This window comes from Lissotriton helveticus, chromosome 8 (assembly GCF_964261635.1).
Source record: "Lissotriton helveticus chromosome 8, aLisHel1.1, whole genome shotgun sequence".
In the NCBI taxonomy this organism is placed as follows: Eukaryota; Metazoa; Chordata; class Amphibia; order Caudata; family Salamandridae; genus Lissotriton; species Lissotriton helveticus.
The window spans coordinates 195,604,196-195,629,319 of record NC_136069.1 but is presented as its reverse complement, the minus strand read 5'-3'; the positions used below and the strand labels follow the sequence as shown (position 1 = coordinate 195,629,319).

Genomic DNA, 25,124 nt, shown 5'->3' with positions numbered 1-25,124 from the left:
CAAGGTCCCGGAGAAATACATAAATCTCCAACTTACCAACTTTCTAGAAACCCACTTTCTTCTGGACCCCACTCAAACTGGCTTTAGACCTAAACACGGGACCGAGACCGCCCTCCTCATGGTCACCGAGGAGGCTAGGAAAATCCTAGATCAAGGAGGATCAGTGGCAGTGATCTTCCTTGAACTTAGTGCGGCCTTCGATACGGTCAGCCATGTCACCTTGCTGCACCGCCTGTCCCAGGTCGGGATCAAGGGTAAAGCGTGGACCTGGTTCCGGTCATTCCTGGAAGATAGATCTTTCCAGGTATTCGATGGCGATTCGGTCTTCACCAGCATTCCTCTGAACTGCGGCGTGCCCCAAGGATCCTCTCTGAGCCCTGCACTTTTTAACCTGTACATGAGACCACTGGCTGATGTCGTCCGCCCGTTCGGGATCAAGATCATTTCCTACGCGGATGACACGCAGCTAGTGGTCTCCCTGACACAGGAGACTAATCCACCTGTACAGAGCGGACTCAGAGAGTGTCTGGAGGAGGTAAAGACTTGGATGTCCCAATCATCCTTAAAATTAAATGGGGACAAAACCGAGCTGATGGTCCTCGGCAACGCGGCCCCTAGCTTCCCGGCCACCCTCTGGCCACCCAGCATGGGCCCTCCACCAACCCCCAAAAACAGCATTAAAAGCCTGGGAATATGGATGGACAGATCTCTTTCCTTCGACGTACAAGCTACCAAACTTTCTGCCACCTGCTTCGGCATCATGAAAATGCTTAGGAAAATTCTCCCCCTCCTCCCTATGGAAGCCAAGCAAGCAGCGGTACAAGGCCTGATCCAATCCCGCCTTGACTTTAATAATGTCCTTTACCTCGGCGCCACAGAATTCACCTTGAGAAGGCTGCAGATTATGCAGAACTGCGCCGCATGTCTGTTACTTGACATCCCTCGTAGACAGTCAGTTAGGTCCGGGCTAGTTACTCTCCACTGGCTACCGGTGCGCCAAAGAGTTCTGTTTAAAGCCATGTGCATAGCCCACCAGTCCTTCTGGAACTCTGGCCCCAGGATTACACAGGACTTAATCCTTCATTACAAACCCAACAGGAACCTAAGATCTAACCAGTCCTTCATAGCAGCCATTCCAAGAGTAAGAAGATCCAGATCTGGAGGTAGGTCGTTCTCCTACAATGCGGCGAGAGCATGGAACGCCCTTCCACTGCACTTAAGATCCAACTCTAATCTTACGACCTTCCGCAAACAATTAAAAACTTTCCTATTCCACCCAGTCTAAACTTCCCACCGCCCCCTCTGTGTTTTTCCCCTGGTGGGACCCGGTATTCTTAGCGCTTGGACTCCTCCGGGCAGCAATTCGCGCTCTACAAATTCAAATCTAATCTAATCTAATCCCTCAGGGTCTTAGTAGAGAGACATCAACGTTCAGCTGTGCAGTAGGAACTTTACTTCAGCAAGCGGAGATTACAGTGTGAGTGAGTCATGGCTTATCAAAATTCTGAAGATCAGTGAGCACTAATCACTAATGCTTCTAGGTGCTTGAATAATCAGCTGAATTGGACCCAGACACTGCAGATAAATGTGAGGCAGAGTGTACTTGCACATGGGATTCTCACCGGCAACAGACAGGTATTTGGGACTCCTGCAAGCATATTTATTTATTGCATTTATTACGCGCAACAGCTACCCACAAAGGGTTTCCCGGCGCGGAACAAGTATTTATTTATTTATTGCATTTTTTATATAGCAATAGCAACTTATAGCATAGGATAAGGTGAACAGCAAAATATGTAAGGGGGACAAAGCACCCCCACATGAATTCATGTATGCCTTTGGGTTGTGGGACATGAAGCCGAAACCAAACTTCCGGCATCCATGGGTAGTAGCAAAAGTGATACACCATGGGCTTGTGCATACTTGCAATCAATGCTAGCAGCCCTCTCTGTAAGGTGATTCCCACACACACGTTTGTCGCCATTTACTTTAGAGTGAGTCAGTTAGCCATAAAATAGAGACAAGTACTTACTTTGTGTCCATATGTGGAACAGGTGCTTTTGCTATAGCGTTTTATATAGTTCTTGAAACTGTGGGGCATGCCTCCCTGGGGGTACGTGGTTCTATTCCCAGTGAGGACGCAATTCCCTCTGCATAGACTTGTAAATGAAGATGGACTGGAAGGGCGCTCTTGTTTCTTTGTTGCATTTCCAGGCTGTCTTCATTCACAAGCAGCATTCAAACTGCATAAGTAAAGCATGGGAACTATGTGACTAAGGGACCCATGCATCAACCTAAAAACCAGTCGCAAACTGGCAGAGTTGCAGAATCTGCCCCTTTGCAACCGGTATTTTTGCATTTGGGATGCATCATCCCAAATGCAAAAATCGCTATTTAAGGAATCACTAAATTTGCGATTACTTAAATTGCGATTGCATTTAAAGAATCGCAAATTGCGATTCCTTAAATGCAATAAACAATTTGCGATTTCGCTAATATGAATCGCAAATTACCATCAATCTGAACTTGATGGTAATTTTCAATTTCTTGGGGCATGTGTGTTCTCAACATGTGGTTAAATTGTAATTTCAGGGGTGAAACAGTGTATCCTTTTGGAACCCTTGCACCCTATTGGGTACTCGCAAATTGCACATGCAATTCCCATTTATTCCTAAGCGCCTCTGGGCCCAAAACAAATGAATGGAAATCAATTCCTTAATTGTGACTCGCAATTTGTGGAATTTGTAGGAATCGCAAAATTGTATGCGATTCCTAGATGCATAGGCAATAGCGATTCTTTAATTGTGATTCCTTACTAATCGCAATTAAAGAATCGCTATTGTCTATGTTGATGCATGTGCCCCAAAGTGCCGTAAAGGCGGGGATTAGCGTGGTGGGAGGGTTAAAGACATTCTGTAATTATTTTTCCTTGTTTTGTCACGTTAAAGCATGTAATATAAAGCTCACGCCTCAAACAGAAACTAATTGCAAGTTATACTACACTGTGGGAAAATGCAACATTTGTCATGAAATCTCAATTGGCTAATGTGATCACTGCAGATGTCTGTGTGTGTGAGCATAGTGTCACAGATTTGAATGCTGGTCGGTGCAGAAGAGAATAGAGGCTTTTGTATTTATAGCGCCTGCAGATCCCAGCCTGTGACAGAAAGCACTGCAAGTATGTACGTAATTATTTTAAAATTGTAGGCTGAAACAAAATGTCTGTTTCAGGTAAAAACAAGTGATATTATAGGATATATTTTAGTACTATGTAAGCACATTATAACTAGTGCCAACATTTGAATGTGTGTCTATTTATAGGACGAATTGCAGAAACCAGTTGATAACACCCTTACATTACCTATCAAATCCAATAAATCTTGGTCACCATGAAGCTTAGAGGGACTCGCTCAATTAAAGCATATATATTGGCTCCTAAGAACCCTTTACATGTGATGATTAGGCAATTGAACATATTAACATTTCTTGCAGGTAGCAAACACCCTTGTAACAAGGCCTGCTTCATTTTTCTTTTGCTCTCTGTCCCTCTCTTGGCTTTACCGCACTGGAGACCTTGAACCCTGAGTCCCCTTAACTCTCAGCCAGAGATGCCCCAAGATCCACATTTTAACAAAAGTATGAGGTCTGTTTTTTTTGTTTTTTAAGTGGGCATGAGTGTCTCATAGATCCCGCACACTTTCAGATTTTCCTTGCTAGCATTCGGGCCCAGATGACCCTCGCTGCACATTGAACAAAATAAGGTTCACACAAAAGGGGGGGTGACATGGGTGTTGACTTTTTTTTTTTTAACACAGTGGGGCAGACAGCCTGCTGTGTGCCTCAGGCCTAGTTGTGGTGGCCCAGTAGAGTGGACAGCTTGTGTCGCAGGGTTGTTGGTCTCATTGGTGCTGCGGGTGCATTGGCACCATGGGTCACCAGTGTGAGGGGCCAACTAAATCACAATGATGGATGTTTTTCCATCTTTTTTTGTTTGCATTAGGGTCTATTGCACACTTGCTGTGCCAGTGCTGCTTTGGCCTCAGAGCAATAGCACAAGGGAGGGGAAGCAGTGGAGACACCTTCTTTTGGGCTGCAGAGATGGCGGGCCGTGGAATGCAAAAGAATGGGGATCCCATGTTTTAACAAAGGGCAGAGGAGATAGCCTGCTTGCAAATCAGTAGCAATCTTTAGTGAACCAGATGCAGTGACACTGGTACCTGAGGTGGGAGGGACCCAGTGCATTACACGGATGACTGTCCTACTTTACGAAAGTGGCTTGGGGATTCCCTTTACTAGCAAGCGTTAGGGCGGAGAGCACTCTTGTTGCAAATAGGGGGCATCACTTTGGAGAATTTTCTGAAAGGGACAGAGAGCCTGATTCAAGATTGGCAATAATGGCCTGACATGATGGGGATGGGGTGAAAGAGGCAGAGGAAGCAGCCTTTTTCACAGGGATGCAGCTATAAATAGTAGAGAAAGGTGAATCACACTACAGCAGATTGTGAAGGGCGCACAACATCCTAATTATGGGTATCACTATTTTTGGTCATTTTCTGTTGTTGTTTGATGCATTTATAAGTCTTACATTTGGTGTGGATTATGCGCTACAAAAAAGTACCCCTGAAATTATACCATAAGCGCCGTGCCCAGCCCTGACTCTCCCGCTCTCCCAACCCTTGACATAAAGTTTTGAAAGGGGGACTGTGTCCAAAACCTTTTTTTCTTAGGAGGGATTAGAACAAAAAGGTTTGAAGACCTCTGCCAGAAGGTTAAATTGAGATCATGAAGATTTAAAGAATGGAAAATAATATCAGGCGTTAATAGAAACATACAAATGGGAAGGAGGACAGAGGTTTTTGGATAGCAGAGGAGCTAAGCATAAGTGAGAAGGAGAACAAACGGCCCAAAGGCACTCTCCACCAGCGTGTGATCCAATAACTGAGGCATAAGGGAGAAAGGAATACTCCGCCGCAAAACCGGAAAACAATTTGAACAAATTGAACAATAAAGTTATGAAATGCCAAAAATGAACATTAACGAAAAGTCAAGGTTACAATAGTAGACAAACAGTTGTGTACAACATGCGACTACAACTAATAAGTGTAATAAAGGGGAAAAGGTACTGGCTGTGATAAAAAATGTACATACAGAACTGGACAGGGGATAATCAGATTCTAGTGTCAAACAAAACAGATGTGCAGAGGGAGCTGAACCCATATACTTTGTCATCAGTAAAGTCCTGAGCTCCTGATCTTCCCAAACAACAAATGCTATGAAAAGAAAATGTTAAGAAGTAAATTTGATGAAAAAGAAGGGAGGACATATGTTCTTATAACATGTTACCTTGTATACGGATTAAACAGAAGGGATACACCTTCTCAACAATCTTGTATTTTGGTATCAATAAAATACAATATAGATTAGAAAAGTGTCAGAGTGGTCCTGCCCCAGGATGAAGTGCACTGAAGCAAGTACAACACACTTCCCTCATTAGTTTCGAAACCTTTGCGACTTCCACTTCAGTATCTTGACCCAAGAGTTAGTTCCTGATTCTAAAGGCTGCAGGTAATCATATCTAAAAGTTGCACCATAATTTCGGATGTGGAGGTCAAGTTAATGCACAAATCCAAAAGCAAGAAGCAGATTTACAATTTGCAGAGTACTTGACACAGTCATAGCATACTTTGATCCCAACGTCCTTACCTTCTCAATGGCAGTGCAGGTCTCTTCAATTAGCTGAATGCATATTTGTGTTGCAATCGCCAGAGCCTTTTTTTCATTTCTGTCTGATATGCTCTCACCAAGCAGGACTTTTTTCCAGCACAAGCTGGAACCATAAACACAAAACATGCACTTAGAGACATCAAGTGAATAGGGTGACGCATTTCCGAAGTTGGGCATGGAGGGACATAAATAAAGTACCTTAAAGAGACAAACGTAGGTGAAGAGTGAAAGATTTAGCTCACTAGGAAGGCAACCAAATGGGCCACCAAAAGTCGGGTATGAAGGAGTAATGTAGGAGTTGCCAAGAATGAACATTGCTAGTCCTGTAATTCTGCTTATCAGTACTATAGTCTGTTAGCAACCCTCTTAATTAATCAATAAAATGAGTTACTCTAGATACACAAATTAATTTGTCTCCCAATTAGGAAAGGCTATTCTACAGAAAGGAGAGGGAAAACAAAAACACCGTGGCCAGTTCCCTCTAACTGGGTTACCAAACTTTTATTTCTTGTCGACAATATTGGTCTCTCATTCAACAATGCGATTGTGTTACTTTATATGTATCACACGGTTGATTGTATTTGTGCATGTTAACTTCCTATATGTTTAGTATTTACGCTTTACCTGCTTATCGTATTTGCTTCTTTGTACAGCGCTCTGATACCCTTACGGATGACACGTATATATCAAACTTTTCAAATAAATAAATCCACTCAGCTCACCATTCTGAAGAGACTTGCAAATTGGAAAAATGTGTGGGTTTTGCAGAGAGCAAGACCAAAACTCTATGCTAACCCCATTCCGATTCCAAAAGCTGGGAACCAGTTAATAAAGTGCGACTGTGCCGTTGCGGTATATGGATTGTCCCAGTTACTTCAGAATAAGGGGATTAAGGTGTAGAGATCTGCATGGGGTGGAGAGGGTTCTGCGAGACCTGTGGGGAAGCTGAAAGTTTCTTACAATAGTTTTCAATCAGTCTAAAGTTTAATAATGGTTCCCAAATAAAGACATGTTGGCCCATTGTGATAGACATGTATTGAATGTGAATTGAACGAGTCTATGTGTGCATGTTTGTACTACTATATTGTGTGCTTCTTTGTGCTCTCATTAAACAAAAAATAAAATGCCTTTTGACTTATTCAATGCTTATTAAACAAAGATGCCGCTATAGCAACAGGACGCGCTGATGTGACACTCTGTTGTGCTCATTTGTTTAGAGGTTTTTCAAACTTGCTGCAGTTCAAACACTTCAGGTCAATCTGAAAAAGGAGCAACTCAAACAAGCTCCTGCACAGAAATTGCTATAAAATACCTACAATAAGGCGCAGTCTGCGTAAAAATGCCTGACATTTTGAAGCAATTGCACAGCATTTTGAATGTTCAACCAATCAAATAACAGATATTTTAAATGGCTCTCAATTTGCTGCTGCATTACCAGTTTTCTAAGAATATATTTAAAATAGCGCTGCTCATCTCATTTGTAATCACCCCTCTGGAGTGGCATCCTCTCCCCTCCTGCACTTGTTCCATTGGTTACCGGTCCAAAAGAGATTTATTTTTAAACATCTGCTGCTTAACACACCACTCCCTTATAGTTAAAGGTCCCAGCTGCCTAGCCTCTAAGCTCACCTTCTATTGCCCAGCCAGACTTCCTAACCCCTTCCATGCTGGTGACAGACCCACTCAGTCACCAGCCACGGGTAGGCTGTGCTAATGACGGAGTGGTTCCGTCACGGCCCAGCCGCCGCGTCTGCGCGGCTTTGATTACGCGCCTGCGCAGCGCGTTCTATTAGGCGGGCGGGGTCGTGACGGAACCATTCCGTCATTAGCACAGCCCACCCGTGGCTGGTGACGGAGTGGTTCCATCACCAGCATGTCAGCGCCGTGCGGCCCCCCTTCCCCCCCAGCGCCGCGGCGGAATTACCGCCGCTGCCAAGGGGTTAATATCCAGTGATAAAGCTATGTTGATGGTCCAACAGGTCAGAAGTGGCTGCACAGGGAGCAGGTCTTTTTCTTACCTAAGCCTCCTGTATTGGAACAGGCTACCCCTCCATATCCGAATGTGCAGTGAACATCTCAATTTAGAAACTTACTTAAGACAGTGCTCTTTTAATTCTGCAGCTTCACTTTCAACTGTGTTTTTAGCTCTGCACCGAGATACCACTCCCCGGATGACTCGTACATGATATATATTATATTAACATAAAATAACGCATGTACTTGCAACTCCAAGATAATACAAAATGTAAAAAGAGTTCAAGATTAATATAACTTTATGAACAACATAAAACTTACAATTCTTCTGTTGCTAGGCAAAGCAACCTGAGAGCCACTAGGAACTTCCACGAAGGACCATCCAAACCAAAGGTTAGGTTGCTGAAAACCAAAATGGAAAAAAATAAAGTGAAACTGTTGGCACAAATGTGCACAGAAAATAGTAAAAGAACAGCAAACATACTGGTTTCTGGCATGAAAGTTCAGAACTGTAGATTGCAATTAGTTACTCAGAGATTTCACAATTAGCTATAGGTTTATAATATAAAACCTTGGCATAGGACATATGTACACAAAGCCGGATGAGCTTGACGTGTAAATAAACTGAATCTGGCCTAAAATATATCTTGAAAATATTTATGTTTTTTTGCAAACAACCACACACAGTAAAACATACGACAGAATGCATGGGATAAGTGAAGGGGCATTGGATATGTGTGAACCCAAGTGAAGTGTTGCAAGGAAAGTAGTATCCCCTGTGGATCAAATCACCCCCACATGACCTCTATCCAATACTCAGCTCCATGCTGCAAAAATATGGCAACCAGCTGGTCGAGGTGCACAATAAAGAGGAAGTGAACCAGACCCAGGGTGGAAGGCAGGAAAGAATGAAGAGCTGTCCCTTCTATGCATCAGAGAGCCAGAACTGTTCATCAACCCAGTGTGGCGGGGGCGTGGCCTGGATGTGTACCAAGTTGGCCGCACGTCCCCGAAGCTGACTGACTGACTGAAAGTATTTATAGAGCGCACTACTGCCGAGGCGTCTTGGTGCTGAGTGAAAGTGCAGAGACAATGACCAACATGTTCAGGGTTGGGAAAAGAGCCATGTTTCAATTTCCTTTCTGAACACAGATCTACTAGGTTGGAGTCTCAAATGTGTGGGCAGTGAGTTCCATAATTTGGATGCTAGGAAGGAAAAACGTTTCCCTCCACACCTTGCTTTCTTTATCCTTGGAAGTTGTACCAAACCAAGGGAAGACGATCTTAAAGATCGTGATGTACAGATCTAGCAAACAAGGATTAAACATCCTTCGCTGCACCACCAAACAGGGCTTTATGCACAAGACAGTGTGTTTTAAAAATCGATGCGTCGTCTCACTGGAAGCCAGTGAAGCTGTTTTAAACTGCTAGATGTAGGATGGTGTTTAGGTAGTTTAAGCAGGACTCTTGCTGCCGTGTTTTGAATTGACTGGAGTTTGGAGAGTTGAGCTGCACCTGCTCCCAGATATAGGGCATTGTATTAGTCAATTCTAGATAGAACCATGGCTCCTACCACTGTTTTCCTCATAGAGAAAGGGATAAATGGAAGAATCTTCTGCAAGCCCTTTAACATGAAAAAGCAGGCTGATGAGACTCGGATAATCTGAGGAGCCCAAGTAAGATCCTTGTCAAAGAGAAGACAAAGGTTCCTAGCTTTATTGACCGGAGTCAGACACATGCCAACCGCAGTAGGCCACCATATTTGGTTCCACACAGAAATTTTCTGTCCAAACTCTACCACCTCAGTTTTTTCTGCGTTGAGTTTCAAAAAGTTGGAACTCATCCAGGCCATCAAGGCAGAGATGCAGCTGCAAAATTGGGCTGCCGTATCATCCACTGTAAGTAATTTTATTTAGCATAGTTAATTAAAACCATTGCAATACAAAACGGAGTAAAAGAAGATTTTTTAAAACAACATACTTGATAAAACCAGTAAAACACAATCACAGTTTTTCGATTCATTTTAAGCACAAAATTTCATCCTGTTAGATTAGTCTTTTAAGATCTGATTCAGTTTTGTTTTATATATAGATCATCCACTGACTGTGTTACAGACACTATAAGCTACGTGCTATCAGCGTATGACACCAGCATAAAGCCGTAACTTTTTATCAATCTGGCCAAGGGGGCTACATATATATTGAACAGCGTGTGGGACAAGGCCGAACCATGTGGCACTCCACCGGGGGTGTGTGAATTCCTCCGACTGATAGCCATCCCAAAGAATCACCTGTTCCCTGGATGAAAGGAAAGAGGTGAGAGGGCAAGAGCTGTACCACTGATACCTATTTCCTGTAGCCTTCGAACTAGTACCATGTGATTTACAGTGTCTAAGGCTGCTGTTAAATCATGTAGGACCAGTGCAGCCCTTTCTCCATCATCCATCACCTTGCGTATTTCCTCTGCTGCCATAATTAGGGCTGACTCAGTAGAGTGTAATGATCTAAAATCATGTTGAGTAGAGTACAGAATATCATTGGTCTCTAAATAAGTTGTTAATTCTGAGTTCATAGCCTTCTCAAGAACCCTCGGCAGGTAATGGCAAGCAGGAGATGGGACGGTAATTTTTCTCATCTGCGGGATCCAGCTTGTTTTTTTTTTTGAAGAGGGCGATTACAAGCTTTTTTCCAGATAGTAGGAAAGACCCCTGAAGCTATAGTTTGGTTTAGTAAGGAAGACAGTGGTATACTTATCTCACCTAAAACCAAATGCGATATATGCGGTGGACAGGGATCTAAGGGGGAGCCTGATTTGATCTTTAACAGCAGGTCAGCCACTTCCTCCTCTCCCAATAGTGGAAACTGCAGTAGGCAACAGTGAGAGACCTTGTTCTCAGGCTGTCCTGGATTATTGCGTCCTACATCCTTGGCTGATTTTAGAAGGTCGTTGTATACAGACTGAACCTTGCTTTGAAAGAAACCTGCCAGTTTGTCTATAAAGTTTTGGTCTAGCGAAAACATTGCATCCCGTGGACACTTCATCAGCGCTAAGACCGATTGAAATAATTCTTTTGGGGAATTTGTGGCCTCCTGGATTTTGGTGGTAAAGTAAGCTGTTTTAGTTAGTGTAATCGCCGTTCTATATCCATCTAAGGCTACACAATAAGCTTTCCTTTGTACGCTACTATATTCTGATCTCCAGTTGCGTTCCTTTTGCCTGCATTTAATTTTAGCTTGTTTAAGTTCTGCCGAGTACCAAGGGGACGAAGCTAATTTCCTTCGAGAATGCTTAGTCACTTCTGGTGCCACAATATTAGCTGCTCTATTAAGCCAGTTATGAAAAACTGTTGCAGCTTGGTTGGAATCAGTAGGATTTACGGGCCTTTCACATAGTGCTAATGTTAGATCCTTTTTACTAACTGACTTCCAGGCGTGATATTGGACGGCCGAGGGTCTGTTCCTGCGACCACCGTTTGAGGTTGCTGGCGTGATGGTAAAATGTACTGCTGAGTGGTCAGACCAGGGTAAGGGAAAGACAGTCTTGACTTCTATGAGTGAATTATTAGTGAAAATGCCATCTAGGGTGTGTTGGCTCGCAAACGATCTGGTTCAATCCAAAGCTACCCAGTTTGTCTATTTTCATTTGCCCACGTTTGTATGGGAAAAACCAGGTCCGGATTCTCTACTTGGATCAGGCACTCTAAGTGAAGTTTGTGCTAGACCATTGACCTGGTATTAAGTAAAATACACCTAATAGGTTGAAGGTTCTTGTTGTTGGAATCAGATGTCTGAAGCTCTGGAGCCGCCACTCCTAATCCACAAGCGCCAGGCCAGGCCTCATGGCATGGGCGGTGGAGTGCGAGAACTACCGATCCCCTGGTGACCCATGAGGGCTGACGGTGGGCTACTTGCATGCCTCTTTGCGCAGTAAACACAAATGGCGGCAACCCGATGCGGTACTCGGAGGCTCCACGGCGATAGGGGCTGCGGGTGAGCCTGACGGTGGGGGTTGCCGGTGACAACAATACCTGTGGCTGACGCCCCCAGACCCAGAGGTCTCATCGCCACCAGGATGCAGGAGACCTGAGGCACAACACCTCCTGCTGACTCCTGGCCCTAGGCCACGATGGTGAGCTCTCTCTGGCGGCCTCCATTTTCCATGCCGGCTCCCGATAGGCTGGTCCTGAATCCTGGTACGGCCTGTGAAGCTGCGAGAAGCGTGGCATGCCCCGGGTGTCTCCCTGGCACTGCGTACCCCCGGGGCCTAAATGAGTGAGCGCGTATCCTTCTGCTCATTCCGGGTACCAGGCCGTGGCGGTGAGTCTTCCCAGGCGACCTGTGCCTGCCGCATCGAGCTTCCAGTGGGCAGGGACTTAGTCCTGGTGCGGCCTACAGCACTCAGGCTGCTGCGTCTCCTGTGCCTGCGGACGGTGGTGCACCATGCCGGCGAGCTGTGGGGCCCCTGGGGCGACAAACCGATGGGCTCCTGGTGCTGAGCTGCAGCGAGAGGCATGGTTGGGGCCACTGGTACGGCTGTATTCTTCTTGGTGCCCCCCCCCCTACTTTTGGCAGACTGAGGCCTTAACTGCATTGAGGACTTGGGTCCCCTTTGAAGTGCATAGGTGAAGATCGGATGCCCCACGCTACACCGGCTGCACCCCGGAATTTTTAGCTGCACAGTCATATCACTGGATAGCGGGGACATCAACCACAGAGCCCTGCATGGATGTGTGCCCGGGGACCCCTTTCATAGACACCACTGCGCTCCTCTATGATACTAACCCCAAAGCTCCCATTACCCTTATTTGGTATCAACAAGTAAACCCATCTCCCCCTCCCGGCTTGAAGAACCTGGACTGCCCTGCCTAAACGCAATACTTGTCTCTGTTGCAATACGGGGATGGGAGACCTGAAACAGCGGCAAATCTCCTTTGAGTCCACCAGGGCTATTATGGTGGAGCTGTGGGCCAGCTTCACGGCCATGGACACGCACCTTGACACACTGGGCACCTGCCTTGAAGCGGCGGAGCCACGCATTTCGGAGATAGAGAATGCGCAGCCACCCATGGCTAAACGACTAGAGTGTACAGAATGACTACTTAAAAAGGTCGCCGCCAAAGCTGAGGATTTAGAGACGCGATCCCGCAGAAACAATATCCACATAGCAGGAGTGGCGGAGCCCATTAGCAAGGGCCCCCTGAATGAGTATGTCGAATGTCTACTAAAAGAGCTGTTTTGGAATGATGCATTCTCATCTACATTTGCAGTCAAACGGGCTCATAGATCCCTGGCCTCTAGGGCGGCTCACGGGGACCCTCATGGAGCTCCCGCAGCAGCCAGCCTATCATTTACTTCTCGGAAACTCCCTGCTAAAAGAACATTCACATTCTAACTTTCTGAAAACAGCTAGTTCAAGTTAATACACATCCACCTTCTTTATAAAAACAAGTAAACACAGAAATTAGAAATCAACACAAAGATAAAATAGAAAAAAAATGATAATTTAAAAAATAATACTAGTTGAAAAATAAGAAAACACAAACTTCAACTACTATAAAAACGAAAATCCACATAGTAATGTAATTTTACCCAATGATACAAATCTTGAGGAGAAAAAAACAATACCTTACATATTCAAGTAAATATTCAGAGGGACTCCGAAATCTTGGTGCTCCGGCTGCCCCATGAATGTCCAGTGTGACATCCTGCATCAGCACCAATTGTTCCCTGTTGTCTCCTCCAGTTACAACTTCTCTTCTCTCGGAGCCCTTCCAGATTCACTCATTCTCCATTCACTCATTCTCCTTCCCAACACCTCATCATCACTCATTAACAGAAAACTACTGTGCTTCTTGTTTTCATCATCGTATGTGGTTCTGTTCTCTATATGGATTGTCAGTCACTCGTTTGTGGCAGCAAAACAGGTAGAATCTCAGCGTGTGGAAAGAACTCCACAGAGTTTCAGATTAATTGGTGGGGAACAAGTGGAATTAGATGGGGACAACTGCTCCTGTGGTTATTTGATGAAAGTGAGCCCCTGCCCTGAATATATTATTTATACACCGTGGAGAGAAAGATTTGGTGCAGTTGTCTGGTCTTACATTGATTAGGGCTATGAAGTGACGGGAAGGTCATGGCCGGGGTGTATGTTTTCTGGACAGCACTGGTAGCCAGACAAGTATGGTGTGATGCAGTTAAGTATACTGCTATTGAAAAAGCCTGACGTAAAGTGAATAGGGAGATGAGTTGATGTTGTGGTCTTAGGGGGTTAGTTATTGTATATATGGGTGGAATTAGAAAAAAATTGGCAGTCAGAAGGTGGTAGTAGTTAGTGGTGGGGCTGTTGGGGCAACAGCCACGTGGATATGTTTGGCAGCAGTTGGGCGACAGCTTGCTTCTCTTCAGAGTGACAGAAGCAGGTGTTGGAGTGACATTCCGTTGTTTCCCACATGGAGTAAGATATTATGGGGTGGAGGGAGTGATACAAAACCGCCTGTTCGGGGGTTTTCCTCAGTGGGAGACAAGCAGAGGACTTGCGCTCAAGGCAGGAAGGATGGGACCTTGGTGGGGGTGGGGAGGGGGGAGGAGATGCCAAAAGGAGAACAGGAGACTGACGCTGGGGAATGAAAGGAGGATCTTTCTCAATATTTGGAGCTTTCGTTTGGGGTTGTGGAGGTTTAACGGTGGGAGGGGGCAGGCTGACCAATTCTATTAGTTAGGCAGTGGTTGTTCATTGTTTTTTTTTATGTTGATGAAGTTTAGCTGCATACCAATCCTAATAAAGTGACATTTTGCTCTCACTTGGGTCTGTCCTTTCTGCACCATCACCCTCAAAGTAAGACTGGTGGGCACTTAAAACCAGGGCTTTAAGTGGGGAAAAAACTGGTGGTGCCCTAAAAGGGATGTGGCCTATCCAAGTAGGGGCGTGGTCTAAACCAAGATAACTAGCATTGTGTGCAGGAGGTGGAGCCAGCATTGTGGCAGGCAGGCACAGCCCTATTGAGACCCAGTTGCTACTCCTCCCACCACTCTACATGCAGATGGGTCTATTCAGCCTTGTGCTGACAGAGACAGCCTCCTGGAGCCGCCCCCAGCCACTGTCCCTCACAAACCAGACAGTCAATACACAACCAGGCAGAGGCACACAGAAAGGTTGAACAGGAAAATAGCCACTTTCTTAAAGTGCTATTTCAAACTTAGAATTTAAAAAACATCTTCACTAAAGGATGTGTTATTAAATTCTGAGTTCATGGATACCAGATTCCATATGTCTATCTTGCCATTATGGGAAGATATACAGGTAAACATGTAACACAGCATTCCCCTTGTTATCCTATGGGCAAGATAACCTTTCAATAGTGAAAAACGAAATTGGCAGTCTTTCACTATCAAGACATGTTACCCACACTAGTAACCCCAAACAAAAACCGAGACGTCTGGTCACCCTACCTATGAGGCCCGAAAATAGAGCCCCCTTTTGAGGCCTGCCAAAAAACTGGGGGGGGGGGGGCTCAGACCCCCCCCACTTAAAGTCCAGCTTAAAACCATGGAGCGTGCACTGGAAAGGCACTGAAAAAAGGGACAACCTGCAAAAGCACCCGCTCTGGCTAGATAGCTGAATAAAATGGAAGCTCTTGGTGAGACAGAGAACATACACAGGTGTTAGTGGTTCATGGATGAACTGTGCATTTTACTCGGCACGTTTGACCTAGGTGGCCACCTGGGGAACCAGGAGCCGGAGGTCTAATCTCGGCGTTGGCACCTAGGGGTGATTCTAAATATGTTTTCATTTAAATTTGTTTTCATTTCATTAGCGCTAAAAACCTGGTACTTTATCAAGGTCTACCCACAGTGAGAGTATATTTGTAATAGCTAGTTTTCATTTGGTTAGGCGCCTTGACGCCCATTGGGCTTAGTAGCGCTATATAAATTTGTTTTCATTCATTTCATTCTGGAATACTCTTTTAAACTTGTTGTGCCTAACATTCTATATATGTAATGCAACTGTGTGTTTAATGTAAACCCTAAGCTGATGTATAGTCTCTTTTGTCGTCTCCAAACATCCATGGTTATTATTGTACAGCGTTCCAATGCTCCCTACGATTTTAGAAACTGTTTCCACTAGCGTCCACAAGGTGGCAGCGTAACCACGTGTAAAAATTGCCGCTAGCCATACATCCAAGAGAAGGGCTCACATTTATTTGATTAGTTTGCACAAGTACTACGTAGTCAAAATTATCTGTCGTGACAGTCCAGAGTTTTGCAGTGAGAGCTCACAACGACAGCATATAGTCAACTGCGAGAAGTTATGAGAGATAAAACTGCTTTTAACCAACCAGCGTTGAAGAAATTGATTCATTTTTTTATATCTACGATCTGCTGTTAAATAAACATGTACTATTCAAGAATTAAAACGGATTATTTGTGCAGAAATCACCATGCAAAACTGCACAGAGCTGACGTGAAATCTCTCCCACATGTTACTTTAAAAAGAAAACATAAAATAAACACAATATACATTATTCACCTACTATTCACCTACTATAAAAGGCCATAATCCTTCAAAAGGGAAAGCTTTTTATTTTTCTGTTTATCTGCATTAGGGAAATGTTGAAGTAGAATATCTGCAAAATAAAAAGGGATTTTAAGCAACAGTCAAAAAAGAATTGGAGGACTGCAGGTAAAATATCTATGGCTTTCCAATGAATCGCCAGGAGTGTCTATATCCATATATATCGAACAAGGTATATTAAAATAAGGCAGCTCTGAGTATAACAAACAATGTACCACACTGGTCTTGAAGACCCATGTACCAATGCATAAAATAATGATTTCATAAAATATATACACATAGGCCCTGATTCACAAAGGGCCTCTGCACTCATGTGGAAGTCTCGGCAGTCGTCGTGGGAGGGGGGCCCGCAGTTGTGGCGCGAGGGTCTGCAGTTGTGGCGGGAGTGCCCGCAGTCGTGGTGAGGGGCCCGCAGTCATGGCGGGTCCTACGCAATGAGAAACTGCAATGCGGAGGACACGCCACAAAGAAACCAGATCAAAAAGCTTACGTTAAGGGCACCTCGATCTGGAAAAAGGCAGTCATGTTATCACTGGTGGTAAGTGGTAAATTATGCTGGTGGTAAGACACGTTCCTCTGCAACCACTCAAGGGTTACCACTAGCGACAAAATAATTTCTGCCAGTAAATGCATTATTTACAATAAGTGGTGGTGATGGACAGAGTCTCTGAATTAAGCAGAGTACTCTCACCCAGTCAAGAGATCAGGGCTAGATCCAACACCGTTTTTTAGCTCATTGCACCATCCCAGTTTCAGAACCTGGCTGTATGCAAACTAGTCTGTCCCTGGCCCAGTGCATCATGGGAACAGGGCAGACCAGACTACAAAAGCCAATTCTTACACTGGGAAGGAAACAAGCTTCCGGGGACCGGTTTCTGCCATTTCAGGCGTCTTCGGCCCGGCTTGCTTGAATCCTGATGGTGCAATGAGCAAGGGACTCACATCTGAGTATACCCTTCCACGCTTAGGGTGGACAAAATTATTTACAATAAGTGGTGGTGATGGACAGAGTCTCTGAATTAAGCAAAGTACTCTCACCCAGTCAAGAGATCAGGGCTAGATCCAACACCGTTTTTTAGCTCATTGCACCATCCCAGTTTCAGAACCTGGCTGTATGCAAACTAGTCTGTCCCTGGCCCAGTGCATCATGGTAAATGCATTAGCACAGGCTTTCCCCATTATCAAAAGTAAAATAGGTGTTCTGCTGGTGGTATATTCTTACCAGCAGTGGTACGTCGTGCACGCTAGCAGTAACAGGGAATTTCAATTTCACAGCCATAACTGCCCAGCAGAGTGGTAGAGATGGCAAACTGGTCAATTACCACCAACAGAATTTCATCTGAAATAGTGCCCCTGATATTTTACAATTCAGTGCATTATCCGGGCTGCTCCAGTTTTAACAATGAGGTCCATTATCGCATGCATTAAAAAATTTAGCCATGGAAGGGTTGCGAAGCTGGGCACAGCGCCGTTGTAAAATGCCAGTTTCAGCAGCCGTTGGCAGAGATTCCTGCTGTAGACCCAGGACGACCAAGCCATGAAAGATTTTCAGAATATGTGCATACAATGAATCTAAATGAAAATCATTTACACAGTGGTATTCCGGAAAGCTTGGCATGAACCCAACCTTCCTGAACATTTGCTGGTCACAATGGCTCCAAAGAAGCCTTGGCAGCCAGTGACTTGTGAGTTTAACCTATCCTACTTTAAAGTATCTCCGAACCCTGTGTTATTCCAAGTCCATATATTCACCGCTCTTTAAACAATCGTATAATTCTTCACTGAATGGTTCCTCACTGAATGCCTACACATACTACCCTTATGTACAACTTCTCCATAAAACGTTTTAAACATATAGCCACTCTGACATTCACTGTTTTAATAGATTTCCCACAGGTCAAGGTCTGCATCCAGGGATCCATTAGTTCAACCTTTCAGAGGTGGCACGATCACTGGATTACTCCCGGAAAAAGTAAGATTAAAGCTGCTACCCATTTATTTCTAGCCCTTCTTCAGGACTATTCTGCTCAAAGGAAATATTCGACCACCTTAAAAATGTTATGTTCACACCTATTTAGATACATCAATGTCATCACAATAAAGCTACCTTCACACCTTTAGGGATGTAAACTGTGCAGTGTGGATTCTGACCAGTGACAAATCCGTATTCAAGTAGCAGCCGCTGGTTATCGTGCGGTCCATAGCAAATGAAGACTTGCTCATATCTTCGATAGCTTGAGCATGCTCTAATTTCATAGCATCTGCTTTCTGGATTGAAGGCAGCTTCCACCTAAAAAGAACAAAGAATTGGAGGAAGCATCTCTTTAACTGTGAAATGGCATATCAGAACTTCAAATGGAGAAGTCTAATCGCATCAAGATAGCTACAGAACGATACACACAAAGGTTCCTCTGCTTGGGTTTGGAGGACGTGAACTAAGTTGAAGACCATGAATTTCCTGCTTAGGGGTGAATGGAAGCAGAAGAAAAGGATCTGCAGAGATACACAGTTATCACACTTCTGAAGCGCAATTACATTCTTTCTGAAGTGACAAGAAATAGAAGTGCAATAAAAATATAATCGTAAATGTAAATGTAAATGTCAAGGTATTTGTAGAGCGCACTATCACCAAGCGGTTTCCTGGCGCTATTACTTATACCGCTGTGGAACCCTTTCCCTGTGAAGTGTCCACTCCTGGGCACCCCCAGGGTGAAGCCAGGCATCCTAGCGCTGTTGGGGCCGGTGTGGAGGTTAAGCAAGCTATTGCCCAGAGGTGCAGCGTGGGGCCCATGATTAGAATAGGCACCGAGGCGAGAATTGTCAGGTCCGAGGAAATTGAGCCCAGGACCCGCCGAGGCGGGAATTGAACCCTGGTCCCGGACCAGAACTCTGCATCAGGGTCTGCCGCTCTAACCATTGAGCCACACTCCTCCACTAATTGACATAGCAGCTCATTCCAGGTTAGCTGTAATTAAGTTTCGGAAGGGTAAATCAGTGAGAACATTTGACAATTACAATTGTCAATTACTACAATTGTTACAAGTACAATTACTTGCCAATAATCCTCGGAACTCAGACACATATTCAAATTGTGTAAATGTCTAAACAAAACTAAGATTACAGTTTTGATGGTCATTATGACTGTGATATAGGACCATGGGAAATGGGAGCCCACTTCCCCAAAACCCTGACAACTGGATTTGTGAACATTTCTGACATGAGGTTGCACTTGCGACAGTGGAAATATCTGACAGGTGGATGGGTATTGCACTGTCGTAACCCAAATAAACTTGTAGGAAATGAATATGCTACTTACCAGTATGCATCTGTTCTTGGCATGTGGGGCTGCTAACATTCATATCTTAGCATTAGATCGCCGCCTAGTGTTGGGTCCGGATGATCGCACATTGTTGTCCTGGAAGAGTCTTCGAAGTATCCTGAGATAGGTGGCTCCTCCCCTGGACTACAGTGCGCATGGGCATCGGCTCCATCCCCAGATTGTTTTTCGCCATTGTGGCAGAAGATGGAGTGAAAAGTGTAAAGGATGTCCATGCTAATGATTGAATACAATAGTATATCTGCAGCTGCGACAGGCACCGGGGAGGAGGGTGGGCGATATGAATGTTAGCAGCCCTACATGCCAAGAACAGATGCATACTGGTAAGTAGCATATTCAGTTCGAGGCATGTGGGCTGCTAAATTCATATCTTAGCATAGAATACATAGCAGTCCCTCCATCACCGGCGGTTGCCCGTGCCAGCTGCAGAAACCTGAAAAAGCGTCTTGAGAACAGCCTGTCCTACAGCAGCTTGCTGCTTGGAATGCACATCAACACAGTAGTGTTTTGTAAAGGTATGTGGTGTAACCCACGTGGCTGCTCTGCAAATGTCCTCTAAAGGAATGTTCCCCAGGAAAGCCATGGATGCCCCCAATTTGCGTGTGGAGTGCGCCCTTGGGGGTATCGTTAAAGTGCGCTTGGCCTTTTGATAACAGATTTGGATGCACTTAACAATCCACCTGGCTATTCCTGCTTTGGAAATAGGGTTGCCTTTGTGTTGTGGTGAGAAGGCAACAAAAAGTTGTTTTGTTTTCCTAAAGTGTTGTGTCCTGTCTATGTAGTACATCAACGCCCTCCGTACGTCTAACGTATGGAGCATTCTTTCCGCCACCGTCTGTGGGTTTTGGAAGAACGCTGGCAAGTCAATAGTTTGGTTGAGATGAAACTGTGACACCACCTTCGGAAGGAATTTGGGGTTAGTACGTAGCACTACCCTATTTGGATGAATCTGAATGAATGGCTCTTGGATTGTGAGCGCTTGTAGCTCACTAACACGCCTCAGTGACGTAATAGCAATTAGGAAAGCTACTTTCCACGTTAGGAACTGGAGTTCACATGAGTGCAGTGGCTCAAATGGTGGTCCCATCAGTCTGGTGAGGACCACATTGAGGTTCCACACCGGAGCTGGCGGTGTTCTTGGGGGAATGACTCGTTTCAGACCTTCCAGGAAAGCTTTAATGGCAGGCACTCTGAAGACAGAGAGATGCTGCCTGTTCTGAAGATAAGCTGCTATGGCGGATAGATGTATCCGAATGGAAGTGTACGCCAGATTGCACTTGTAAAGATGTAACAGATAGCAAATGATGTTAGGGATAGATGCATCTAGTGGGTTGATGTAATTGGCTGTACAGTAAATGACAAAACGCTTCCATTTTGCAGCATAGCATGCTCTGGTAGTTGGCCTCCTTGCCTCCTTGATGATGTTCATGCATTCTGGAGGTAGGTTAAGGTATCCAAACTCTAGGACTTCAGGAGCCAGATCGCTAGGTTGAGCTGTTGCGGATCTGGATGCTGAATTTCTCCATGGTTCTGCGTCAACAGTCTGGGCGTGAGGCGCAGTCTTTGATGCGGCACCACTGATAGTTCGAGGAACGTGGTGTACCATGCTTGGCGCGCCCACGTTGGAGCAACTAGGATGAGAGTCATCGCGTGCTGCCTTAGCTTTCTTGCCACCAGCGGTATCAGAGGGGCTGGCGGAAAAGCGTACGCAAATTTGCCTGACCAGTTCATCCATATCGCATTCCCCTGCGACTGTGGGTGAGGGAACCTGGCGGCAAAGTGTTGGCATTTTGCGTTTTCTTTTGTTGCAAACAGGTCCATCTCCGGATGACCCCACTGCTGGAAGTACGGGTGGAGTACAGATGGGTGTAACTCCCACTCGTGCATTTGATGGCTGTATCTGCTGAGCAGATCCGCCATCTGATTGTCCTTGCCCGGGAGGTGTTCTGCCATGAGGAAGATATTCCTCTGAATGGCCCACCGCCACATGCCCTGAGCCAGATGAGACAGCTGTGGCGAGTGGGTGCCCCCCTGCTTTTTAATGTAGTACATCGCGGTCATGTTGTCCGTCCGGACTAACACTACCTTGTTGCACAGATGTACAATGAAGGACTTGAGCGCCATGAAGATTGCCATCAGTTCCAGATAGTTGATGTGCATCTTCTGTTGCTGCGTCGTCCATAGTCCCTGCACTGTGTAAGTGAGCAGAAGAGCTCCCCATCCCTGGAGAGATGCATCCGTTGTCAGGATAATCTGTGGCACTGGCTCCTGGAACAGTCGGCCCTTGCAAAGGTTGTGTGGAGTCCACCAATGCAGAGAGTCGTATGCCCGACTGGTAACCAACACTAGGTCTGTTAATTGTCCCTGAGCCTGTGTCCACTGATTTGCTAAGCACTCCTGGAGCGGGCGCATATGTAACCGTGCGTGAGGGACTATGAAGATGCAGGAGGCCATCATGCCTATCAACTGCATGAACACTCTCGCTGGAAGTGAGTGTTGTGGTCTGAACTTCTGGATTAGAGACTGCATGCTGTCTATCCTGACTTGGTTTGGCTGAGCCATGGCCGTCAGGGTATTGATCGTCGCACCTAGAAACTGCCGGACATGTGCCGGCTGAGGATGCGACTTTGGGTAGTTCAACGAGAAGCCTAGATCGTGAAGGAGGTGAATGGTAGTCAACATGTCCGCGGCGCACTGTTGTTCCGACTTGGCTTGAACGAGCCAGTCGTCCAGGTAGGGGTAGACATGGATGTTCTGCCTCCTGAGGTGCGCCGCTACTGTCGCCAGACACTTGGTAAACACTCTTGGGGCTGTGGTCACTCCGAAGGGTAGGACCTTGAACTGATAATGCCAGCCTTGGATAGTGAACCTGAGGTATTTCCTGTGGGATGGGTGTAGTGGTATGTGGAAATAAGCATCCTTGAGGTCTAAGGTTGCTAAGAAGTCCCCTTGGTTTAACAAGGGAAGAATCTGTTGCAGTGTGAGCATATGGAAATGTTCTGACAGTATATACAGGTTGAGGGGACGTAGATCTAGAATGGGTCTGAGAGATCCGTCCTTCTTTGGAATAAGGAAGTACAGGGAATATACCCCTGTGCCTTCCTCCTCCACCGTCACGAGCTCGATTGCGCCTTTTTGCAGCATCACCACTACTTCCTGCTGCAATAAGTGCAAGTGCTCTGCGGACATAGGCCGTTGCCTTGGTGGAATGTTGGGTGGAGTGGATTTTAACTCTAGACAATAACCGTACTGTACAAGTTGTCGCACCCACCTGTCTGTGGTGATGTTTCTCCAGACGGGCAGGAACTGCTGTAGTCTCCCCCCGACAGGTGTTAAGTGGTCGGGGGGCAGTGACAGAGAGTCACTGTTTGCTTGGGGTAGAGGAGCGGGAGTTGTTGTTCCCTCTGCCGCGTCCTCTGGTGCTGTTTCCTCGGTAACCCCCCTTGTTCTGTTTGGGGTACGAGGATTGTGCTCCACCTCTAGAGAATTGTGATTGTTGACCCATCTGTCCTCTGGTGACTCCACGTGCACCTGAGCGACGAAAATTATTGCCACGAAACTGTTGTGATTGTAGGGCCCCCATAGACTTAGCAGTTTCGGTGTCTTTTTTAATCTTTTCAAGGGTGGTGTCAACATCTGGACCAAACAGTCTATCAGGATTGACTGGCTGATTAAGTATGGTTGTTTGTATGTCAGGTTTAAACCCCGATATGCGGAGCCACGCCTGTCGTCTCAGCATGACGCTAGTGTTAATGGCCCTAGCTGCTGTGTCTGCGGCATCAAGTGCACACTTTATGGCTGCGTTGGAGATCAGTTTTCCCTCTTCTATAAGCAGTTTGGTGCCCTCTTGAAACTGCGAAGGCAGGTGTTCTAAAACCCGCTCTAGGGTGTCGTAATGCGCCCTATCATAGCGTGCCAAGAGTGCCTGTGTATTTGCAATACGCCAAAAGTTGGCAGCCTGTGCAGCTACTCTTTTGCCTCCTGCCTCTAGCACTTTGGACTCCTTATCCGGGGGAGGGGCTTCACCCGTTGTTTGGGAGTTGGCCCTTTTGCGAGCATTTGCGACCACCAGGGAGTCAAGCGGCAACTGTCCCCGAATGTATGCAGGGTCTGCAGGTGCTGGTCTGTACTTTTTTTCGATACGTGGATTGACCACTCTCGCCCTGGTAGGTTCTTTAAATATGTCCGCAGCATGTTTGAGGACCCCTTTGAGCATAGGCAGTGTCTTTACTGTCCTTTCAGAGACTGAAAAAGTGTCAAATAGAAAGTCTTCTTCTACTGGGTCAGCATGCATGTCTACATCATGATTAGCAGCTGCCCTTTCAATGAGTGCATGAAAACCTGCAGAATCTTCAGTCGGGGATGCACGTGCACTGAAAGGCTGTGGGTCAGGCTGCGGGTCTTGCCCCACATCCTGGGTGCCTTGGTCACCAATGTCATCATATGAATCCGGCTGTGCATCTGGTTCATTGAAGGGGAAAGTGTATTGGTCATCTTCATCATATCCCTCACCCTCAGAGTGTTCTGGGGAAGGAGTTGGGCTCCTTCTTGGAGGAGGCTGGATAGGTTCCATGAGGCCTGAAGCGTCCCGAGGAAGCCTTTTCTTCTTCAGGGGGATGACATAGGAGTCCACTGGCTGTGAAGTGATCCTCCTCTTGTAAAGGGTCAATTTGCCCGTGTCTGCGTCGATAAAACGCTCAGAATCCTCTTCTGAGTCGAGTACCCGACTTGAAAGTGCCCCTGCCGTTGAAGAATCCGACTTCTTTGGCGTCGATTTTGTTGAAAAGGCCTTCGGCGCCTCTTTTGGCGGCAGAAGGAAGAGAAGTTTACCCGCAGGCTTCACTGGAATGTCCATCGGCTTCTGTGGCGATGGCATCGGAGCCGACGTAGCAGAGGCCTTCTCCCTGATTCTCTGTAGTGAAGAGGCGATGGGGGACGCGTCACTTACAGTGGTCTTTGGCGCCGACGAGGAGGTCTTGACCTTGCCCTCGGATCCGACGTCCTGTTGGCCCTTCTGAGTTTTGGACGATGATGCCGCAGTCGCCGACCCAGAGTCCTTGGACCGATGCGCAGATGTGCCAGCCTTCGATCCGTGTATCTTTGTCGGCTCCGTCTCTACCACGCGTCCGACTAACGAAGTCCCAGTCGGAACCGGAGCCGTTTCGCTGGCTTTGGCGGGCTTTGACGGCGTTGCAGCGGTTGACCCGTGCCGACCACCCTTCTTAGAGGATCCCTCCTCTGGCGCCGATTTCGACACTGTGGAATCGACAGGTTTCTTCGACTTCTGTGGACCGGAGGCCGACGGAGTCGATGCAGCAGCGGGTTTAGTCGTTTTTGGTGGTACGGCCGCCATCGTAGGGACGCTCGAATCCATAAGTTTCGGTTTCGATTTAGGGTCGGCCATTTTAGGTGTAGTCGATACCGTAGGTTTCAGTTTCGGTTTCGATACGGGCTGCGCAGCAAGTATGTCCGTGGCCGGGCCTGAAGGCGGGGCCGTGGCTTGCGGTACGGGGTCTTG

At 46.1% G+C, this 25,124-nt stretch overlaps 1 protein-coding gene across 2 annotated transcripts in view; it reads right to left on the bottom strand.

Moving 5' to 3' along the window:
* The window catches only part of SETD4 (SET domain containing 4), a 120,278-nt gene that overhangs the window by 6,752 nt on the left and 88,402 nt on the right, over window positions 1–25,124 (bottom strand). The window contains exons 7-10 of one of the 2 annotated variants that reach the window (XM_078656897.1): window positions 18,385–18,559; window positions 16,240–16,321; window positions 8,020–8,100; window positions 5,704–5,827 (exon numbers count right to left, since the gene is read on the bottom strand). In XM_078656897.1, the coding sequence (XP_078513023.1) occupies window positions 5,704–5,827; window positions 8,020–8,100; window positions 16,240–16,321; window positions 18,385–18,559 (462 nt within the window). Of the gene's footprint in view, window positions 1–5,703; window positions 5,828–8,019; window positions 8,101–16,235; window positions 16,322–18,384; window positions 18,560–25,124 lie in introns of those variants that run through there. The other variant, XR_013599783.1, reaches the window with a different exon arrangement.